This window comes from Hyla sarda, chromosome 1, assembly GCF_029499605.1.
Source record: "Hyla sarda isolate aHylSar1 chromosome 1, aHylSar1.hap1, whole genome shotgun sequence".
Taxonomy (NCBI): Eukaryota; Metazoa; Chordata; class Amphibia; order Anura; family Hylidae; genus Hyla; species Hyla sarda.
Window position 1 is genome coordinate 471,493,072 of NC_079189.1, and position 15,655 is coordinate 471,508,726.

A 15,655-nucleotide genomic window follows, 5' to 3' on the forward strand; every position below is an offset into this window, starting at 1 on the left:
GAAATTATAGGCAATTAGCAAGACATCCCCAATAAAGGAGTGGTTCTGCAGTTGGTGATCACAGATCACTTCTCAGTTCCTTTGCTTCCTGGCTGATGTTTTGGTCACTTTTGAATGCTGGCAGTGCTTTCAATTTAGTGGTAGCATGAGACAGAGTCTACACCCCACACAAGTGGCTCAGGTAGTGCAGCTCATCCAGGATGGCAAATCAATTCGAGCTGTGGCAAGAAGGTTTGCTGTGTCTGTCAGCGTATGGAGACACTACCAGGAGAAAGGCCAGTATTTCAGGAGACGTGGAGGAAGCCGTAGGAGGGCAACAACCCAGCAGCAGGAACGCTACCTCCGCCTTTGTGCAATGAGGAGCACTGCCAGAGACCTGCAAAATGACCTCCAGCAGGCCGCAAATGTGCATATGTCCACGGACAGAAACAGACTCCATGAGGGTGGTATGAGGGCCTGACGTCCAGAGAACACCAAGATTGCCATGGTGTGGGAGGCATTTCTTGGGGGGAGGGGGTGCACAGCCCTCCATATGCTTTCCAGAGGTAGCCTGACTGCCAATAGGTGCCGAGATGAGATCCTTAGACCCCTTGTGAGACCATATGCTAGTGCGGTTGGCCCTGGGTTCCTCCTAATGGAAGACAATGCTAGACCTCATGTGGCTGGAGTGTGTCAGCAGTTCCTGCAAGAGGAAGGCATTGATGCTATGGACTGGCCCGCCCGTTCCCCAGACCTGAATCCGATTGAGCACATCTGGGACATCATGTCTTGCTCCATCCCCCAACCCCACGATGCAGCACAGACTGTCCACCTCATCAGGAGCATGCCCAGGTGATGTAGGGAGGTCATACAGGCACGTGGATGCCACACACACTACTGAGCCTCATTTTGACTTGTTTTAAGGACATTACATCAAAGTTAGTTCAGCCTGTAGTGGGGTTTTCCACTTTGATTTTGAGTATGGAGTCATGCGTGCCTGTATGACCTCCCTACAACACCTGGGCATGCTCCTGATGAGGTGGATAATAGGGTTGCTTGGTGCTATGGCAAGCTTTTCGGTTAATAAATACTCCTGACCAAAGGAACTGATTTTCTGCAAAAATAGATAAATAAAAGGGGTATTCAAGGATTTTTTTTCATTTGACTATGCTACAGGGGCTTTAAAATTAGTGTAATTCATAATATAGTGTCTGTACCTGTCTCTAATGGCTAGTCTCGTATTCTTATGTGATCTTTGCTCTGGATGTTCATTTTTAACAGCATACAAAATGACTCGTGTATTTCCCAGGATGCAGTGCGGACGAGACCTGACACCACTAGTCAGGTGATGACAGGGAGCCTGTCTGCTTCAATGGGTGGAACAGCTGGAGGCACCCTGATTAGAAAGAACTGACCTTTTTCATTGAATCCAGCTTGTTTGTTGTTCAATGGGTGGGGTGGTTGATATGTGGGAGGTAGGAAAGTGGAATTCTGGGATTTGTAGTAAAAAAAAAGAAAACTTTAACAGGAAATACTGAGGTTCACAAAAAGAAAGCCACAGCTTTATGGTAATCTCACAGCATAGCCATTTAACCCAAAGACAAGCTCAGATCCTTCCTAAGCATGTCCATTACTGTCTGGCAGGTAGGTGCTAAAATCACCTAATGTTGGAGAACCCCTTTTATAAGTGCTAACATTTTTACAAATATCACCTTTCAAGCACATTTGTACATGGTGTGACGATCTGATATCCTGGTCATGCTTGCAGCTGCTGCCAACTGGGTATTCCTGGGAGGCATACCCAGCTTCCATCCATGTACTGTAAGATGCTGTCATCCATGTGTTGTGTGTAATCCCCACTGTGTATGGTAATGGTAAAGGAGTGAGTGGGAGCCAGTGGCTGGGCATGTGCTTGATGGAGTCTTTCATCAACAGGAGTATGTTTGCAAGTTGAGCACTTTTACTATAGTTTAACAGCTATTGCACTATATTGAGGAAGGTTATGTTTCCTTGTATGTACAGTAAATCACGTTCATATTGTGTAATAGTTTTATGTTGGCTGATTATTCTAGCATTGCATGTTGTTCATACCCCAATCATAGGCTAGGGGAATATCTGGCACCCCACTTTCACAGTATACTGAAATCCTACCAGTTATGGGCTGCTTGGCCTCACTGTACTTCTCCTTGCAGTAGCACTTCCATTCGTTATCCTTGCACCAACACTGATGTCTTTTCTTCCCCCTCCTACTTCCCTCAGTCCTCAATTACTTACCCAAACCCCATCAACCCTGCCACAGTAGTAACTATTTTGTGCACCTTCATTCAAATTAGATCATAATTGTAACATTAATAGACGTTGGTCATGCACCATGAGGTTTTGCTTTACAAATGTATTGGTCTAAATGAGTCCTAAATGAGACACAAACCTATGCTGAACAATTTTCATTGATGAAAAGCAAAAATCCTGTTAGACTCTGCATCAAATGAAAGTGAACTTCAATTCTATGTGGTGAGGTAAATTTCCCGGTCAGTTTCTTGCACTGCCAAATTTATAAACATTGTGCACCATTTTCATAAATTTGCCACAGCTCCTTACTTTTTTGTGCAAAAATAAAGATTGTCTACAAAACAGTCCGCAGCACACATACAATGATAAATTTCCCCAAGTGTACCCAAAATACAATATGGAGCCACCTTCCCACCTTCTGCATAGAAGCAGCTAATCCTTGCACAGGTTAAGAGTACCACACTGTACTGTAGGGAGGCGCTACTAGACAGCAAATCAGTGCTTGCTCTTCAATAATACAGGGGTGTACCAGTAAAATGCCCACTCTGATTAGCTGGATCTTTGAGCCATTCACACAAGCCACTGATCTGGACTGTAACCATTTCAGCTCTTTACTAGTGATTTTGGAAGTGACAGATTCACCTTAATTTTTGGAGTCCTTTTTTACTGCTATGCTTGATAAAAACTTTGTCTGAAGTTTTTCATACATCCCTTTCTGCTCTTGTCCAAGGAATTTCCTTATTTGATGCATTTCTCTACCGCTAAATATGGTTCTATGACTTTATAAGCATCCCAAAAATCTTTTGATGCAGTACCAGGTCCTACAGATTCCAAATTAAATGAATTCTAGTGTACACACCCTTAGGACTTGTTCACTCGAGTGGATTTCTTTTCAAACTCGCAGCGGGTCTCCCGCTGCGAGTTTGGTAAGGGGCGGTGTCCGGGAGAACCGCTGCAAGTTTGAAAAGAAATCCACTCGTGTGAACGAGCCCTTACAGTTAGATCTTTTGTGCTTGGATGTGGACAGTAAATTATTAGTGTCCATAAGAGAAGTGTATTAAATTGTGGATTGCAGGAGTAACATGTTAAAAGCCGACTGAGATAGTGAGCACTGTGGCCCCATAAAGATAAATTCACCTGCTGTAACCTTTAAAAGAATGATATATTGCAACTAGCTGAACATAGATTGAATTGGCAAGAATATTGCATCTGAATGAAAGCAGCAGACTGCTAGTATGTCTCATGTCTAATGTGTCTGAAACTGCTGCACTAGCAAGAACACATACTGAAAATACAGCAGCTATAATATACTATGTGAGGCCCAATGTACAATGAATGGCATCCCAACTATACTCTCCCATATAGGATATGATCCCACATTGCAGCTGCCACATGTTAACAAAACCACACCGACATGTGGTCATACAGTCTTGCTGGTTCATGTCTGTAACACTTCCTAAACCTTTACCAATTTACCTTATTGCACTGTAGCCATTTAGATGGTGCTTGTGTTGACTATAGGACATATAGAAAAAACATATAAGGGGAGATTTATCAAAGAGAAGTCCAGCACTGCAGTGGAGGCAGCTTTATTAAGTGAGAAGCACACAGTAAAAACACACTAGTCAGACATGTTTCAAGCGCGAACGCTCTTCCTCGGTGACCGAGGAAGAGTGTTCGCGCTTGAAACATGTCTGACTAGTGTGTTTTTACTGTGTGCTTCTCACTTAATAAAGCTGCCTCCACTGCAGTGCTGGACTTCTCCTTCATTTTCCAGTATCCGGGGCACCTAGCCGGGCACCGGTCCGTGCACAGCACGGCACGGGAGGTGAGCTGGACTTTCTTCATTCTTTGCGATTTATCAAAACCTGTCTAGAGGAAAAGTTGCCGAGTTGCCCATAGCAACCAATCAGATCTCCTCTTTAATTTTTTAGAGGCCTTTTCAAAAATGAAAGAAGTGATTGCTATGAGCAACTCAGCAAGTTTTCCTCTGGACAGGTTTTGATAAATCATCCCCCATTGTTTCCTGTGATTATTTATTATTATTATTATTATTATTATTATGTACCAAATGCATAGTTTCTTTTAAAGGGACACTTGAGAAAAACAGGCAGTATATTCTCTACCTAGTGCAGGTTCAGTGTTTATAAATCCCACTATGAGAACCTGCATTGCCAATTGTACAGTGCTAGCGTGTGGGGTTTTCAGCCCCCTATTCAAACTTAGCTGGAAAATTCAGCTGAAAATTTTGGACAGATTGCGACAGATTTTGAAAGTTGCAGCATGCCTCTCATGTTACAGATTGACTGCAAATTTGTGCATTGCAAAGTGTGAAATCCTCAGAATATCCATAGAAAAAGCCACATTCAATGCACCTGAGTTAAGCATTAACAGTAACTTTTTGTCCTGTTTTCTCTCTTGTAGGTAAATTTTCTCCATTTAATTCATGACTCTGAAGGATCTCCTATCACTATTGCGGCTGCTGATGAAATGGTTTACCTCCTAAAGCAAGATGTTCCTGAAAAAGTCCTGCACTCTACATATGGTCAACCTGTTACCTGTCTAGATGTTTCAATGCATCAGGCAGCTTTTGGAGTGAAAAGTTATGGTTGGGTCACCCATAGTGGCAATAAGGTATGAGGCCATATAAACTAAAGCAAAGTGAAGTGTTTAACTTGAACATGACAGCTTTGTTGTTCTGCTTATGATGTATAGCCCTGTAATAGGAAGCACTAGATGTTTATGTCTAAATATCCCAAAAGGGAAGTGCCATCAATTGTAAAACTTTACTTTTAATAGATGTTAGTCTAAAGACGCTAAAGTCTACAGGTCAGCTGAGTCACTAAGTATAAGTGAATAGCTAAAAGGTCCAGGAGAATGGATCATACCATATCAAACATTGCCATTTAGATCTTCAGTATCCCATGCTATAGTTCAAGTGATTTACCTTGAAGGCAATATATTTGCTCTGTCTATTTCCATTGTAGACAGTATTGTTTATACAGGTCAACATGGAAACCTGCATTTGAACAGAGTGAAAGAAATATCATCCCTTTTATAAGAAATTACCCTAATATCGCTATTCATGAAAATTTGAGTTCCAGCTATTTACAAGTAAAATACCTTTTTAACATTTTCTTTTAGCATTGAATAGCATGGTATTTTCTATACCAATGTAATACACGGGTGTAGATGACAATGTGGTCCACCAGCATACCCTATTGCTTTGCCACTCATATGATCAGTGTTCTTCTGTCTTCTGTTTGGGTCTCCAGGCTTCTTAGTAGCATATGCTCTCTGTTCATTTCCATTGACCTTTTCAGAGTTGGTAACTGTCTTGTTGTTTCTTGCTCTTTACTTCAACTCCTCTAGTTCTGTCTTTTCTAACAGTATCCACAACATGTGTATGTCAAGTGAAACAATAGGCTTGCTTTGATCAAGGAAGAACTTGTTTCAGCATCCGCAGTATTCTCAAAAGTCTTCATCAGCAACACAGTTCTGAAGCAACAATACATTGTTGTCCCGTTTTCACATTCCTAGGACATTTCTGTGTATTGTTTGACACATCGTTACACGGAAAGCTCATTCATCCTAGTTCTACCAAGTGGCAGCCTGCTTTGTATTTGTAGACTAGTAGATCCTTGATCTACTCCTTCTCAGACTCTGTCAGTTCTATAGTTACATGTTTTTCCCTGATGAGTCCTATATTTTTTTAAGTCCTTCATATTCAGCTATAAAGTGTAGTGTAGTGTCATCTGCACGTCCAAATTGGTAATGTTCCTTCCACCAATGTTGAAAAGAGAGAAAACAGAAGGCGCTCCGTGTGTAGGATCTCAAGCTGGCAAGGTTGGGGAGGGGAACCAACAACCGTTTACCAAAAACATGTTGTTTGAACTCACAAACAACAATGGATAGTGCGTGGGACCAATATAACATCTGCAGCCTTCCTGGAGTAGATATATTCAAAGAGGTGACTGGAGAAAACCAGGAATTACTTCGGTGCTGGACGCATGGAACAAGCCGGACCATGAAGATAAAAACCAGGTCTGTTTAATGTGCAAAGATGCTACGCGTTTTGCTTCGCATGCACAGCGAAACGCATTGCATCTTTGCACATTAAACAGACCTGGTTTTTATCCTCTTGGTCCGGCTTGTTCCTTGCGTCCAGTGCCAAAGTAATTCCTGTATTTCTCCAGTTACCTCTTTGGTGTATCCTCGTGGTCCAGCTTGTTCCATGCGCCCAGCGCATGCACAGTGAAACGCGATGCATCTTTGCACATTAAACAGACCTGGTTTTTATCCTCGTGGTCCGGCTTGTTCCATGCGTCCAGCGCCTAAGTAATTCCTGTATTTCCCCCATCACCTCTTTGAATATCTCCACCAATGTTGAACCTTGTTCATCCTCTCCCAGTCATCTCTTTCTTTCTCTTGTTCAATGTTTGATTTATTTCATGCATATTTTTTACTGTTATTCTTATTTTATACACCTATTTATGCAGCTTTACTTACTTTAGCTAGGTCTCTTTAGAACATGTGGAACATAAGCTGAATAGAATTGCTCCAAATAGTGTCTGACAGAACGATACCAGATTATATTGGTGGCACACGTAAAGCAGTTCTATTGCTTCATTTATGCCATATATATGGTTAATCTCCTCCAGTAGTGTGAGCAGCCCTTTTGTATAGGCTTTGTTCTCATTTTATAAAGCGAAGAGATAAAACCTGTTGCCAAGATGAGTATTTTGTTACAATAGCTGCTGTAATGAATAACGCTGAATGGGTTAAGATAATCATTACTGTGTAAACGAATCATAGCCACAGAAATGAAGTAATCCAGATGGCTGCAGCGTGCTAGGTACAGGGGACTGGTGCTTGGCACGGCTTTTCCAGTTGACATCACCCTGCAAATCAATCAGGTTGCGTATCTCTTAGAATGATTACTCTCTGCACACTGAAGTGGAAGGGAGCTTTGCGATTGGACGTTTCCCATATTCACTCTCATCTTGCGGTTGGATAAAATTGTTTGAAATAATTAGTAATGAATAATTTTCCATCTTTTCTCTTTGATCATAAGTCTGTCATGTCGAATCTCACTTGCTTTATGTCACTTGTGAGAAATGTGCATCCGATGGCAGCGATGACACTCATTAGCACTTTAAGCTTTATGATATTCACTGCACTGCAGAATACCTTCTGGTTAAATGGGAAAATCTTATATAAGTGAAATGTTGTAAAAAATTGTTCAGACCTCATTTGTATGTTATTAAATAAAGCTTCTTATATACCAGAGCTGGACAGATTCCACCCCCCCCCCCCCCCCCATTTTTTTACCTATGTTTTTAGTTTGCTATCCACTAATGCCTATGAGTATGCTTATTGGAATGGTCTGTATGAATTCTAAAGTTTTTAGTTCTTATAAATACACATTTTAAAAGGGTCATCCCCTATCCATAGAGACCCCCACTAATCACAAAAATGGAGGTAAATTGTCCCCCAAGTGAATGGAGCAGCAGCACTCATGCTCAACTGCTACCGCATTCATACTCTTCATGGGACTTCTTCATATTGATAAGCACTGAAGTTCTGTTGTGGAAATATTAAAGGGGTACTCCGCCCCTAGACATCTTATCAGGATAAGATGTCTGATTGCGGTGGTCCCCTGCTGAACCCGGCGTTCGTTTAGAGCGCCAGGTGAAGCGCTGGAGGCTCGTGACGTCACTGTCACGCCCCGCTCGAGACATCACAGCCATACCCCCTAAATGCAAATCTATGGGAGGGGGCATGAAGGCAGTCACGCCCCCTCCCATAGACTTGCATTGAGGGGGCATGGCTGTTACGTCTCGAGTGGGGCGTGACCGTGACATCACCAGCCTCCCCCCGCATCGCCAGTCATCCGGTACGGAGTGAAGTACGCTCCGTGCACTGGATGTCTAGGGTGCCACAGCCGAGACTGCAGGAATCCCCAGCGGCGGGACCCCCGCGATCAGACATCTTATCTCCTATCCTTTGAAGAGGGGATAAGATGTCTAAGGGTTGAGTTCCCCTTTAAGTTTTCACATTGCCTTCATGGTGGGCTTCATATTGTGCTATATGGTGTAGATTCATATGTTGTCTACTAAGCACCATAGCTGCAGATGCGGTGATTATTGGTGGCACAAGGAGGTGCGTCATGTCTTCTGTAGGCTGAATCTTTGCCTTGCAACCTAATGCTGACTGTATGGGTGTGCCTTTTGTTCGGTATACGTGGGAGTGACTTTGTAAACCCTCCCACTGTGCTAAGTATTAATAAACCTAACCCTCACTAGCAAAGGGGATTCTTCCTAAAGCTGGTCAAAGAGACTGGGTTGTTGAATTTCAATATGTCGTTTGTTCTTCTTCAACTATGGCAAATTCGCTATCTCTGGGTAGACCACACTGAGCTTGAATTTTTATTACTAGTCTGAATTCTGAAAACAGTTCCATAGACAGTGAATGTAGCTGTGGCTCAATACCTGTGCTGCCTCATAGGACTTGACCTCCGTTCTTGTGATCAGTGGGGTCCCAGCAGTTGGACCTTCTTGACCAACTAGTTCATTTGATCAGTGGGAGTCCCAACAGTTAGACCCCATTGATCAGCTAGTTATATCCCTTATCCTGTAGATAGGTAATACATTTCAATCTTTGGATAACCACTTTAACTTCTGGACAGCACTATGATCAGACTGGTAATTTGCATTCTATTACTGATGTTACATTAAAGGGGTTTTTCCACAATAGATTATGTATTCAGTTTGGCAGAAGAAATAACCACCAGCATATTGCTGAATTCTTGGCCACTTTTGCAAAGAAGCAATATTTAAACGGGTATTCCAGGAAAAAACATTTATACACACATATATATATATATATAATATATATATATATATATATATATATATATATATATATATATAATCAACTGTCTCCAGAAAGTTAAACAGATTTGTAAATTACTGCTATTAAAAAACGTAATCCTTCCAGTAGTTATCAGCTGCTGAAGTTAAGTTGTTCTTTTCTGTCTGACAACAGTGCTCTCTGCTGACACCTCTGTCTGGCTCGGGAACTGTCCGGAGTAGGAGCAAACCTCAAATGCTTTGGACAGTTCCTAAGACAAGCAGAGGTGTCAACAGAGAGCACTGTTGTCAGAAAGAAAAGAACAACTCAACTTCAGCAGCTGATAACTACTGGAAGGATTAAGATTTTTTATTAGAAGTAATTTACATATATATATATATATATATATATATATATATATATATAGAAAAAAAAGTTTTTTCCCAGGAAAACCCCTTTAAGTGGTCTAATAAAAAACTTTTTATTATACTTGATAAACATGATTCATTTCATATGTGACTAAAAGCCAATATAGAGAGTACCATATCTTCTAAAGATACAATGAATCTATGTTTTCAAAGAATATTACATAAATTTTATTTTACTTATGGTAAAAGACATAAAGAATTGATTATTGATTGCAGGGGCAATTTATTATACAGGTAGGCATAGACGCACTATTTCACCCTACCCTTAAGAAGGTAATTAGGCATCCTGACATGGTGGTGCTTCAGTAAGAACACCAGATATTACCCTCAGGAGACCTATTCTTGTGAACATTTAGCCCTCTAAGTGCAATGGATTAGAAAGTTTATTGTTGCCCGCTCTGTTTCACCTTTGGGATGGCACAACAAAGTCAATTCTCTTATTGTTAGCAGGCCCAATATTTTACATCTTCTCCAAAGTGGCCCCAAAGCCACGCTGGCTCATTGTCAAACATGACATCAGATTGTAGCAAGCTGCTTTTTAATTTCAGCATCTATTATTCATGTATCATAAACATATTTTTTTTTGTTGCTACAGGTTTAATATGTATAGCAAAAAACATTATTTTAGTATCCATGTTTTATTACCGAATATAAACTGGAATGCATTCGTGATTGTAAGATTGAAAGTATATGTACATGATAGAGTTTTGCATGCAGAAGTACGCTACAGTATGTTCCTATGGAAGTCTGTGTGTGCTTTTCAACAAAGATACTTACAATGGTCATCTGAATAATCCCTTGTGCTATGGCTGTTGGAAGGGAGTTCATATCATAGAGGTATGCATTCAGAAATGCCACTGAGCTGGTATCATGTTTGGTCTTTCCTCTGCCATTATAATTTGAAAGCTTATGGAACATACAATGCCACAGACATGCCAATCCGCTGCATATGTGATTGTGGGGAATATCCAGCTAATATGAACATTTCACTTGTAAAACTGCTAAACACATTCTCTAAATTATTATGATTATTATTATTTGTATCACTAAAGTCCATGCACTGATTTAGTACAGTATACACAGTTCTACACGTCCTGTACTACTTTTTACTTGTGCCAGGACTAGCTGCTCCTCTGGACACCAGGTAATGGTGGCTTCATGTTATTTTTCTGGTACACTGTATATTATACAGGACAGAATAATGTAACCATAAAGAACTTCCTGCAATCTACATAGAATTAAAGGGGTACTCCACTGGCCAGCCTTCCGGCTGCATTTGGAACATTTAGTTCGGAATGCTGTGCACACGCTGCGGGGGTCAGCCATGCCCCCTCGTTACCTCAGGTCACGCCCCTCAATGTAAGTCTATGGGAGGGGTCGTGATGACCATCATGCCCCCTCCCATAGACTTGCATTGAGGGGTGTGGCCTGACAGCATGAGGGGGCATGACCGATCACCGCATCACGCGCACAGCATTCGGAACTAAATGATCAGAACGCAGCCAGAAGGCTGGCCAGTGGAGTACACCTTTAATTCCACAGTTTCCAGCAGCTATATGTGGCTTTTATATATAAGGAGTTATAATAACATTTTGTGGCTTCAGAGCCATATAGTAGTTTATTATAGAGTTATGGTCTCAGGTTACAGCTTTTTAACGTTTCATAATTTTTTGAGGAACAATTGATATTATACCTTTCTGTACTTATTATATTTATACTTTAATATGTCCACAGATTCATGTGTACAACCTGCAGACTGGTCAGTGTCTCACCACCTTGGGTAACTCTACTGGAGACTTTACATGCATCAATCTGAAAGACAGCCCTCCTCATCTTTTGGTTACAGGAAACAGGGACAGAAGGTATGTTAGAGGGAATCCCCCTTTTCCAAGCCACACCCACAGATATTGTCTTGTGAGTTGTGTTTGATCCTGATGCCTTTATTGTCCTGAACTCTACATAGTCAAGAGGTTGTGTAGATTATTCCCCAAGTTAAAAGTAATACAACCATGGATATTGGTAAATTAAATACATGCATACATAAACCTCGTTGGGGGAGATTTATGAAACCTTGTGCCAAGGAACAATGAAGCAGTTGTCCATAGCAGCCAATCAGGCCTCTGAATTCAAGCTGGAATTTGACTGGTTGCTAAGGCAACTGCTATGCTGTTCTCTTGCACAATGTTTAATAATTCCCCCCCCCCCCCCCCCCCCCGTCTTCATTTGAAAAGTTGTTCCTTACATGTGTTTATTATCCAACGTTTCCTACTTGAAAGCATTGTGCAGCCTCGAACCTACTTTCCGTAAAAAATGGCAGGATACCTATGATGATTGTAATGATCTACTTTTTCATCTATTGCTCGAAAAGGGAATCTGTCAGCTCTATATCCTGCTCAGAGTTCATATTACAAGGAGGCGTTGTTGAGATGCAGCCTAAATGTCTCCTCACTCTCCTATACCTCTGTACCTTGAGGCGTGCATGCTGTAGCTCAGCCCAGTCTCTTTGAGTTTGAAAGGAAAACACAAAAGTCTCAGTTGAGAATTTTTTGCGACTTCTTTTGCAGTTTTGGAAGCCAGGTCAGACCTGAAGTTGATTTGAGACATTTTGAAGGGGTTTAATTTTTTTTTTTGCCTATGTGCGACATTCACACATTATAAATTTGGAACTAAGGCAAAGTGAAAAATTAAAGTTGCTTAGGTAAACTATGCGTACCCACAAAAGTTGCATAAAAAAATACTTAGGTGCACTTGCACATTTTTGTGCACCCAGAGTAAGCAAAAAAAAAAAAGGCTTTGAACACCATGATAAATATCCCCCAGTATAGAAAACAAATTGCTATTGCACATATTGTCCCGGATTGAGCCACATCTACCACTGTGTTGATTGATAAATGTGCCACATCTTTAGACTGACTAGTCTAAAGTTTACTATAAGAAGAAAGAGAAATAGCGCTCCATGGTGTAGCCACCCTATGAATATGGCAAATTACAAAGTGTGAATGTGTACTTTCTAAAGTTGATTGTGCTGACCATGCATAACATTAGAATAAACATCATTCTCCTGTAGCCAATTCCGCTGCAAGTATAGTGAAACACAGTCCAATAAAATCCTCCAAACGAAATGCAGAATCCAGAAGGCGCTGGAGTGATGATGACAAAGGACTAGAGGCAAACTTTCATTTATTTTACCCACAATGCAACTCGTTTCTTAGTGCTTTCTGACCCCTTCCTTAGGCATATGGTATAAAATGGGATAAAATTAACATGGATTGACCCTTCACATAGTTAAAAAAAAAAATATGCACAGGGTTTAGTCCTTCACAAAAAAAAATAAAAAAATTATTACATACAAAATCAGTGCAATAGTGCAATATACATCTTTACTTTGGACATTTACTCTTCTCTAATATAGATGCCTAACATAGATTAAAGGCCATTCAGGGGATTTTTATGTCTGATCTTCTTTTACATGTCACTCAAGCTTTTTTTTTTTTTTTTTTTTGTTAGATGGGTGTCATCTTGGAGCACAATATCTTCAAATTTGATAACACATTTACAGGCAGACCAGGGGCTGTGGCTCATTTCGCCCCCAGTTTTGCTAATTTATATATGGGATTTAGTAAGTTTGTTGCTTTTTATAGAAGATTTATTGATGATTTGTTTTTCATTTGGTTGGGCACAGATACACAGAGGACTTTGTTCAGTGTTTAAACCACAATTATTGGGGATTACAATCCACTTTGCACCATTCTTACCGATCCCTGGAATTTTTTGACTTAGAAATTATCAAAACTAAGGAGGGTAACTTTTGCACATGAACTTTTTTTAAATCTGTAGATGTAAATAGTTTTTTAGATTTTCGTAGCTCCCATTTTCCCAAATGGTTAAAAATGTGCCATATGGGCAATATCTTCGGATTCGAATTTGTTTTTTAATGACGCTGGTTTTGTACAACAGTCTAGGATTTTATAGGTTAAGAATTATCTACCGTATCTTTTATCTTAAATGCTTTTAGGCGGGTTAAAAAATATAATTAACTGTGGGGAGAAAACGAGACGTCGTTACCGCTACAAAAAATTCAGATTTTATATATTATTTTTATAACTAAATATAACTGTGGGGTACGAGACATTAAACATATTTTATCCAAAAATTGGGCTATAATTTGTAATTTTCCTATTCTTAAAGAATTAGTAGCAAAACCCCCATGAGTAACTTATAGTTGTTAGAGTAGCTATGCTATTTATCTTCTTACCTGCGAATGTCAGTCACAATATTTGGGCCGCACTGTTCAGACAGTGCGGTCCCACATGAATAAGCACCACTCAAACATAAAAAACGGGTATATGCTACATAGTATATTGAGACAATTGTCCCCGATACATTATAAAAATCCAGAAGTTTTCAAATTGACCATTTTACAAACTATTCCTGCTAACTGTACGAATAGGTTTCAGTGACTCATTAATCATGAGTCCTTTTGAATATTTTTGCTATCCACTCTATTTTCATGCGGTGTAAATGAAAAATGTTGATATAATATATACATATATATTTAGATTTTTTTTTTAGATTGTGTATATATTCCTGTATATATTTTTTTCAATTATGTGAAGGGTTAATCCTTGAATGGGTGAAGACCATTCAATCCCATATGCCTGAGGAAGTGCTAAGCAGGCAAAATAAAACCTGTTGCATTGTGGGTAAAGTTAAATGGGCACACTCATTAAAACTAATTTTTGTTATTGTACTCCTTATGGTAAATAAAAAATCTTTGTAATATACTTTGTTTAAAAAAAAATGAAGTTTTCCATGTTCTATTATTGTTTAATAAAGCTGCCACTAGGTGTCTCCCTACTTGTCCAGAGCACATTTTCCCCCATCTCTTGCACAGACCTTGGACTACTGCTGGCCTGGCAGCAGTCCAAAAGCAGGAAATGCTGAGGGAGGGAGGGGGGGGGTGCGGTGTATCCATATCCAATTAGAGCTCATCTCATACACTGAACTGCTCTGGACTGTGTGTGCAGTGAGGGAGGAAGTTCTCCCCTGTATGGTTTCAGATGATGTCACACCTGCTGGGTGACAGAGCAATAAAGCAGTGGGTGGTTTATCATGTTGGGGGCAGTGAACTGGGAGGATTAAAAATTTTTATAAGATCATGACAGGTACGCTTTAAAGGGGTAGTTTGTTCCAAACGCTGAGCAGTGGAGTACCCCTTTAATAAAAGTTTGTTCCTAACCGTTTGTCATCATCTCTCCTGCGCCTACTAAATTTCTGCATTTTGTTTGGGAGGATTTTATTCAATTTAGTCTAAAGTTTAGACCAGCTGTTAGTTTGCTTACTCCATAATGCTATACCACAGAGATTTACCAAAACCTGTGAAGAGGAAGAGCGGTGCAGTTGCCCATAGCAACCAATCAGATTGCTTCTTTCATTTTTAAAAAGGCTTTTGAAAAGTAAATTAAGCAATCAGATTGGTTGCTTTTGGCAACAGCACCATTTTTTCTCTGCACAGGTTTTGATACATTTCCCCCAATGTTTGGTGGATGGAGACACAAGTCATGTCTCTTTCACACAAAGCTACATCCACTTTCCAATAAGCCATGTACACTTGTAAATGAGGTGCAAACGTGTCTACATTTTATAGTAAATGTGGCACAAGTCGTCTACACTAGTTTTTATTGTTACAAATTATACCGGCATTCTGGCACACTTGCAACAGTAAATCTGCCTCAATGTGCATTTATTTTTTTTAGGAAATGGACATGTGTCATGATGCTATTAGCTTCATGCCAGATTTGTAGCCCTCAATATAGAGCCTAAGACTAGACTGTGCAAAATATCAAATCGTCTCCTTACACTATGACATTTCGTGGTGTTGCATCTTTTTAGCCTATAAAATATATACATGAGTATAATATGTTTTCGTTTCCAAAAAAAACCTGGTGAAGACTTAGCACATCTAGGTTCACACTATGGAATTCAGTAAGGAAATCTTCCTTGCTGAAATTTCCTTGTTTAAATCCTCTTTGCAGTACGGTAAATCGGAGCAGAAATGATGTGAAATTGCACTTTTCTTGGAATTTGCAGTAGAATTTAGTTCAGAA

At 40.1% G+C, this 15,655-nt stretch overlaps 1 protein-coding gene across 2 annotated transcripts in view; it reads left to right on the forward strand.

The window, feature by feature from the left end:
• The window catches only part of FBXW8 (F-box and WD repeat domain containing 8), a 144,056-nt gene that overhangs the window by 104,448 nt on the left and 23,953 nt on the right, over positions 1-15,655 (forward strand). For both annotated transcript variants that reach the window (XM_056536853.1, XM_056536843.1), the window contains exons 7-8: positions 4,693-4,902; positions 11,283-11,410. In XM_056536853.1, the coding sequence (XP_056392828.1) occupies positions 4,693-4,902; positions 11,283-11,410 (338 nt within the window). The remainder of the gene's footprint in view (positions 1-4,692; positions 4,903-11,282; positions 11,411-15,655) is intronic.